The sequence below is a fragment of the Salvelinus sp. IW2-2015 genome, unplaced genomic scaffold (genome assembly GCF_002910315.2).
Source record: "Salvelinus sp. IW2-2015 unplaced genomic scaffold, ASM291031v2 Un_scaffold1233, whole genome shotgun sequence".
Classification (NCBI taxonomy): domain Eukaryota; kingdom Metazoa; phylum Chordata; class Actinopteri; order Salmoniformes; family Salmonidae; genus Salvelinus; species Salvelinus sp. IW2-2015.
Genome location: NW_019942788.1, coordinates 1 through 8,154, shown reverse-complemented (window position 1 = coordinate 8,154; position 8,154 = coordinate 1). Strand labels below are relative to the sequence as shown.

Genomic DNA, 8,154 nt, shown 5'->3' with positions numbered 1-8,154 from the left:
ACCCTCTCTGTGTTTCTTCTCTCTCTGTCTCTGTGTTTCTGTCTCTCTCTCTGTCTGTCTCTCTCTCAGTGTTTCTGTCTTTCTCTCTCTCACTCTCTCTCTCTGTCTTCTCTGTCTCTGTGTTTCTGTCTCTCTCAATTCAATTCAATTCAATTCAAGGGCTTTATTGGCATGGGGAAACATTGTGTTAACAATTGCCAAAGCAAATGAGGTAGACAATACACAAAAGTGAAACAAACAAAACGAATTAACAGTAAACATTACACATACAGAGAAGTTTCAAAACAATAAAGACATTACGAGTGTCATATTAAATAATACATGTTGTGTATCTCTCTTCTGTTTCCAAGAGGGCATGTTGTTCCCATGAGCACCACTGCTCTGTCCCTCTGCCCTCTACACTCTACCTTAGAAGGCTTCTTGAATGCACCCAGCTGTGTTAGTGAGCTGTGGTTCTTTGGGGAGGACATGTACCCATGAAGTAGCTCCACATGCGTTTGTGATTATAATTTTTTTGTGCAAGGGTTTTTCTTGTTTGTTTTCTTTACTGACCGTATCAGCAGTGCTGTCCACAAGACCCAGCAGCTAGCTGGGTCACAGCGTTTGGCCACTGGCACTAACCATCCTCTCCTCTCTGCTGGCTGGACATTCTCCCTGGAGGCCTTGGCATCCATCTCACTCTCACTAAGGGAATCCACATCATTAGTATAGGAGCCGCACCATCCAACACAAGTTACGGTCCAGATTTAGAGATGCTGGTCTATTTCAGAGAATATAGACCATACAGAAGCCAAGGTGTAGTTGTGTAAACGACGATGTTAGRGATTTGGTAACTTAACAATCATCAATAATTTCTGAGGAACCCTTTTGAGAAAAACCCCAATGGCTAAACCCCATCCATCCGCTGTGAGTTGAGTGGATGGGTAGCAGAGCAAGCTGGTTTCTGGGGGAGTGGATGTATTTATGGAGCAGGGGTGGTTAGTGTGGGTTTGTGCTGCGCTCCTACGCTGATGACAGGGCAGCCTCGACACACAACACCCCGCTGCGTGGTCTGTGGTACGCTCTGCACTGCAGCCTCCAGGACCTGTGTGTGTGTGTGTGTGTGTGTGTGTGTTTAGGGTTGGATGGTAGAGAGGGGACTAGAGTTGAGGGGGGAAGACACCAACTCTGTCTTTTTATAGCTTGGGGTCCCTGCCCCAAAAACCTCAAGTTGACATTAGCTCCAGTGTGCCTGAGGGTGGCTGGCTGGTGCGTGGTTAGCTCCTAACCTCAGCCAGTGGCAGGGCAGCCCCTGTATTTATGCCATATTGGTTTGGGTTTAYGAAGGCATAAGGAGGASATGGTCTCTCTCTCCAAGAGAAACAGGGCCACAGCACATCAGTCCCTGCTTCGTCATTTATCATACTCATTTATAATGGGGCCTCTGTTATATTGCGTTGGGTTGAGTTCTAAGTTTTTCCCTCTGACCGAATAATAAAGTAGAAACTAATGGGCCTCAAAGTTTGTCCCCAGAGTCTGAGGGGACCTTAAGGAAGACATTACTCTGATTAAGATGTCGGCTGGGGAGCTTTTGTGGTTTATGTATTCTTTGAGGTATGTAAGGTTTTTTACATTGACTTCTCTTTTGTCCACAGTGGGGAATGGAAAACCAACTCCCAGATTCATTTTACACTTGGCCCTCCATTAAAAGTGCTAGGCTTCATCTGGGTCCAGGAATACTCTTGAACCGGCCCTGTATGTGTTTTAGATGAGACCTATTAACCTGTGTTTTCTCTCTGTATCCCTAGAGCAGTAGAGCCAGTCTCACTTCCTCTAGGTCTTCATTGACAGAGTTTCAACAACAGATAGCCTCCGCAGATAAATAGCAGAAAACAGAGACTTGTAATGTAGTTCACAAAAGTTCAATCAGGAAGGCTGATCTGAATGTTCAATCAGGGAAGGCTGATCTGAATGTTCAATCAGGAAGGCTGATCTGAATGTTCAATCAGGGAAGGCTGATCTGAATGCTTGTTTTAACTTCATCAAGCAGTATTACTTAATTCACTCTGTTTCCTATTCTACGGTCGTAGTGGGAATGAATACAAACATATCATCATCAGCGTAGCATCTCGTTAATCTCCTCCTTTTATTAGCCATCAGCTGAATGTCATTTACCTATTTACCTTTAGCCTATAAGCACGGCACAATAAAGCACTTTGCTTTTTAACATATGGGCTCGCTCTTGCAATTATCACTTTCCTGTCTCAACCAATGGGTGTAAATGTTGATGTATTTATATGTCAACTTGCCCATGTTCTCTCACTTCCTGTTTTTCAGCAACAGTCTTGGACAACGCTCCACCTCCCCACCACCACCAGCCATAATAACCTTAAGGCCCGTCACTGGAACTCCTTTCCCCCAGCGGGGGGGTTTCTATGCCAGCTGCCCAGCAAAGGGCTACCTGTCATCAGCATCTGGCTCCAAGGAGACGAGGCCATACCCCAAACTATTTAATAAAATTCCATATTGCATTCTGTCTCTGTTGTCCATTCAGTTAATTAAGCCTGTACTCGATTGAATAAGGTTCATTCTGAACCTCCCCCCGGTCCAGATCGGCTGTTCTGATAGCCGCTGTTGGTGTGTTATCCTCTGTTTTTTCTCTCCTCCGTCTCTTTCCTTCCTTCTCTCTATCCACGTCTGATCTCTTCCCCCTCTCGTCTCTGTGAAGTACAGAGGCAGGCGCTACGCTCCACCGAAAAAGACAAAGAGCGTGCAAGTCCGTATCCGTCTGTGCTCCTTCCCCCTCTCCCTCTATTACCTTCTCCATCTCCTTCTTCCCTTGTTCCTTTCTTCCTCCGTGGCGTCCTGGGCCCCGTCCCTCCCAGATCGTCCTGGGGATAAGGGACACCTGCCGTTGCCGCGGTCACCTGTTTGGGTTCTGAGCGTGGCCCATGGCGTGGGCCCAGAGTGTTTGGGAGAGCGCAGACAGGAACAACAAAGAGACCAAGACAAAGCAGATAGTTTTCAGAGGATAGCAGCACTACTGAAGTACATCAATAGAAGCCTAGGATCTTTCCTTTCTACTGAATTCCCCTCTTATTGTGTCTACAGGGAGGAGTGGGGAAACCTTCTTCTAATCTGTGCCTCAGCTTCGACTGGGTTGGAGGGATTCACTGAACGGGATGTTTTTGGAAGTCCTTGTAGTTCTAGATGTTGGTTTGCTTGGTTGCAAGTGGTTAGTGTGGCATTGAGAGAGAGGTACATATGAAGTKTTTCAGACTGGGACTCTAATCATTAACTATGGCAAATCTGTTTTTCTGTCTCCTGACCTTTGACCTGTGGAGGTCAGCAGCCCCTCAATCGTTGACCTGCATGGCTGTTGCAACGTGTAATAACAGCTAATAAATTAGGGACTTCATCACTCACCTTTTTAAATTCTAGATACAGAGAGTGTTTGGTGGTTTAGTTGATCTGTAGACCCATACACTCATTCAGATATGGGCACACACACACACACTCCCTCACCCAGTATCTCCCCTCTCTCTGTGCAGGGTGTCAGAAGCCAGTAGGGTTGTCGCGGGGCAAGGCCAAGGTGTGTTGCTACAGTGGCTGGTACTACTGCCAGAGCTGTCACCAAGACAACCTGTTCCTCATCCCTGCCCGCCTGCTGCACAACTGGGACACCAACAGACACAAGGTGAGAATGGTGACGTTCTCCACACGTCTGAGTCATTTACCAGAGCGACTTATATGTGCTCATATCCACTCGCACGCAACCTATTCAGAAACCTACAGACAAATTCTGAAACACCCACTGAGTGGGAAAGTTTTAGTTACGTTCACTTCTGAAGTTAGGATTTGACCTTACACACACACACACACACACACACACAGCCCACCCCTCCTCTCCCTATTCTGTCCAGGTGTCCAAGCAGGCCAAGGAGTTCCTGGAGTTTGTTTATGAGGAGCCCCTGCTGGATGTGCAGCAGTTGAACCCGTGTCTATATGAACACTGTGAAGGCCTGGCTGCAGTCCTACGCCTGAGACAGCAGCTCCAGTCACTCAGAGCATACCTGTTCAGCTGCCGCGCTGCCGTGGCCGAGGACCTCCGGAGAAGGTGAGAGAGGAAGGGAAGTGTGAGGGGAGTAGGGTAGAGAGGCTGTATGGGTATGAAAAGTGTGAGGGGAGTGTAGGGTAGAAGAGGCTGTATGGGTATGAAGTCTGAGGGGAGTGTAGGTTAAAAGAGGTTGTATGGATATGAAGTGTGAGGGGAGTGTAGAGTAGAAGAGGCTGTATGGGTATGAAGTGTGAGGGGAGTGTAGAGTAGAAGAGGCTGTATGGGTATGGAGTGTGAGGGGAGTGTAGAGTAGAAGAGGCTGTATGGGTATGAAGTGTGAGGGGAGTGTAGAGTAGAAGAGGCTGTATGGGTATGAAGTGTGAGGGGAGTGGAGGGTAGAAGAGGCTGTATGGGTATGGAGTGTGAGGGGAGTGTAGAGTAGAAGAGGCTGATGGGTATGAAGTGTGAGGGGAGTGTAGAGTAGAAGAGGCTGTATGGGTATGGAGTGTGAGGGGAGTGTAGAGTAGAAGAGGCTGTATGGTATGGAGTGTAGAGTAGAAGAGGCTGTATGGGTATGAAGTGTGAGGGGAGTGTAGAGTAGAAGAGGCTGTATGGGTATGAAGTGTAGAGTAGAAGAGGCTGTATGGGTTTAAGTGTGAGGGGAGTGTAGAGTAGAAGAGGCTGTATGAGTATGAAGTGTGAGGGGAGTGTAGAGTAGAAGAGGCTGTATGGTATGTGTAGAGTAGAAGAGGCTGTATGGGTATGAAGTGTGAGGGGAGTGGAGGGTAGAAGAGGCTGTATGGGTTTGGAGTGTAGGGTAGAAAGAGGCTGTATGGGTATGGAGTGTAGGGTAGAAGAGGCTGTGTGAGGGGAGTGTAGGGTAGAAGGGCTGTGTGAGGGGAGTGTAGGGTGAAGACGCTGTGTGAGGGGAGTGTAGGGTAGAAGAGGCTGTATGAGGGGAGTGTAGGGTAGAAGAGGCTGTGGTGAGGGGAGTGTAGGGTAGAAGAGGCTATATGAGGGGAGTGTAGGGTAGAAGAGGCTGTGTGAGGGGAGTGTAGGGTAGAAGAGGCTGTGTGAGGGGAGTGTAGGGTAAAGAGGCTGTGTGAGGGGTGTAGGGTAGAAGAGGCTGTATGGGGGAGTGTAGGGTAGAAGAGGCTGTGTGAGGGGAGTGTAGGGTAGAAGAGGTGTGTTAGGGAGTGTAGGGTAGAAGAGGCTGTGTGATGGGAGTGTAGGGTAGAAGAGGCTGTGTGAGGGGAGTGTAGGGTAGAAGAGGCTGTGTGAGGGGAGTGTAGGGTAGAAAGGCTGGTGAGGGAGTGTAGGGTAGAAGAAGTAGAAGCTCCAGTCCTTCAGAGCATACTTGTTCAGCTGCCTGCGCTGATATCACGAGGACCTCTGTAGAAGGGGGGCTGGACAGGGGAGGGGTAAGGACGAGGGCTGGGCAGGGGGAGGGGTAAGGACGAGGGCTGGACAGTGAGAGGGTAAGGACGCGGGCTGGGGAGGGGTAAGGAGAGGGCTGGACAGGGAGGGGTAAGGACGAGTGCTGACAGGGGAAGGGTAAGGATGAGGGGCGGACAGGGGGAGGGGTAAGGATGAGGGCTGGACAGGGGGAGGGTAAGGATGAGGGCTGGACAGGGGGAGGGGTAAGGATGAGGGCTGGACAGGGGAGGGGTAGGGACGAGGCTGGACAGGGGAAGGGTAAGGACGAGGCTGGACAGGAGAGGGGTAAGGACGAGGGCTGGACAGGGAAGGTAAGGATGAGGGCTGGACAGGGGAGGGGTAAGGTGAGGGCTGGACAGGGGGAGGGTAAGGATGAGGGCTGGACAGGGGAGGGGTAGGACGAGGGCTGGACAGGGGAGGGTAAGGACAAGTGCTGGACAGGGAAGGGTAAGGACGAGGGCTGGACAGGAAGAGGGTAAGGATGAGGGCTGGAAGGGGAAGGGTAAGGATGAGGGCTGGACAGGGGGAGGGGTAAGGATGAGGGCTATACAGGGGGAGGGTAGGATAGGGCTGGACAGGGGAGGGGTAGGGACGAGGGCTGGACAGGGAGGGGTAAGGACAAGTGCTGGACAGGGGAAGGGTAAGCGATGAGGGCTGGACAGGGGAGGGGTAAGGACGAGGGAGGGATGGACAGGGGAGGGGGAGGGATGGACGAGAGGGGGATGAGGTATGATTCATCAAGGCCTTGATTGTTAATTAAATCCATTTTGACTAGAGATGTAAATTGTTGTCAATGGGCAAGATTGTTGGGGGATGAGACAGTGAAAGGATGACGCAGGACCATAGTAGGAAGATGAAGGAGGAACACAGAGAATGGATTTATGAGACTGGAAACATCAAAGTAGACTTTCATAAACCACAGGAACATAATGAAGAAGTATGGAATGGTAATTGTATGTCTGATGTCCATTGAAAGCCCCTTTGTTGACTTGATTCCTAGTCCATGTTAAGCATGCATGTGTGAAGTGTAGCCTGAAGGCTCCTCTGAGGCCAGTATGTGAGTGTATGATGGGAATGTGTTTATGTGAGGGTGTCCAGACTAAAAGGCCTGTCTCTGGGGTGATGGACGCTCTCTGACACTCCCTAACCCCCTCCCCAACCTCCACACACACTAGCTCTGTTTGATACATCAACGCTCAACATGTCTGTGAAAACAGTGTTCTCTGGTCAGTCAATTTGTAATTGAGAAGCTAATTTTCCCCCTCAATTCCTGGCATTCAAAAAAATATATACCGTTGTAGTCAAAAGTTTACATACATCTTAYCCAAATACATTTAAACTCAGTTTTTCACAATTTCTGACATTTAATCCTAGTAAAAATTCCCTATCTTAGGTCAGTTAGGATCACCACTTTATTTTAAGAATGTGAAATGTCAGAATAATAGTAGAGAGAATGATCTTTTTTCAGCGTTTATTTCTTTCATCACATTCCCAGTGGGTCAGAAGTTTACATACACTCAATTAGTATTTGGTAGCATTGTTTTTAAATTGTTTAACTTGGGTCAAACATTTCAGGTGGCCTTCCACAAGCTTCACACAATAAGTTGGGTGAATTTTGGCCCATTCCTCCTGACAGAGCCGGTGTAACTGAGTCAGGTTTGTAGGCCTCCTTGCTCGCACAGGCTTTTTCAGTGTCGGCCCTACAAAAAGTTCTACTAAAGAGATTGGGTTTAAGGTTTTTGATGGCCACTTCCATACCTAATGACTTTTTGTTCTTAAGCCATTCGCCAAACAACTTTGCGACAGTATTGCTGGGGTCATTGTCCATTTTGCGACAGACCCATTTGCCTGGGGACCAGTTTTAAACTTCCTGACTGTTGTCTTGGAGATGTTGCTTCCATATAGTGCCATATAATTTTCCGTCCTCATGATGCCATCTATTTTGTGAAGTTGCACCAGTCCATCCTGCAGCAACGAAGCGACCCACTCCATCAATATTGGAGGCTGCCACCCCCGTGCTTCACAGGTGGGATGGTGCATATCTTCGCTTGCAAGCCTCCCCCCTTTTTCCTCCAACTCTATAAAGGCGGTGCCGTCATTCATGCAACAGTTCTCTTTTTGTTTCATCAGACCAGGCAGGACCAACCTTATCCCTCAGCCTCAGGTCAGCCTTCCCCCTGGCAGCTGCGATCAACGACCCCGTTTTTTAAGGTTTCCGTTGGCCCCTTTTTTTTTTTATTTAGGCTGCCTTGTTGCATGCAATGGCTTCATTTTCCCTTGGCTGGCCCGGCCTTTCAGTTATCGTCGATTGTAGGACCTTGTTTTTGACTCGTCGGATTATTTAGATACTTTGTACCGTTCCACTCCCAGGTCATCTTCACGGTCCTTGTTGCCTGGTTTGTTTCATGCGAGATGCTGATTTTGGCACTTTCGCCACTCAAAGTATGCATTCTCATCTCTAGGAAGACAGATGCGTCTCCTTGATTTCGACCGCTGCACGGCTGATGTGGACCACTACCAGGGCACTGCCGCGCGTTAACGCCTCTCCATGCCCCACCTGGCCCTCGCTTCACACTACTTGTGTACTCATCGTCTTATGTCATCGCGAGCAAAACCCAATTTTATGAACGTGTTGTACGTCCAGGCGGTAGGGACTTTTTTTTTTAGCTGTAGGTCCTACT

The 8,154-nt window shown here is 48.8% G+C and overlaps 1 protein-coding gene across 1 annotated transcript in view; it reads left to right on the top strand.

The window, feature by feature from the left end:
* LOC112070135 (pleckstrin homology domain-containing family M member 3-like) overlaps positions 1 to 4,100 on the top strand; it is a 66,999-nt gene extending 62,899 nt beyond the window's left edge. Inside the window, exons 5-6 of the mRNA XM_024137553.2 lie at positions 3,531 to 3,676; positions 3,903 to 4,100. Of these exons, the coding sequence (XP_023993321.1) occupies positions 3,531 to 3,676; positions 3,903 to 4,100 (344 nt within the window). The remainder of the gene's footprint in view (positions 1 to 3,530; positions 3,677 to 3,902) is intronic.
* Positions 4,101 to 8,154: the final 4,054 nt, after the last annotated feature.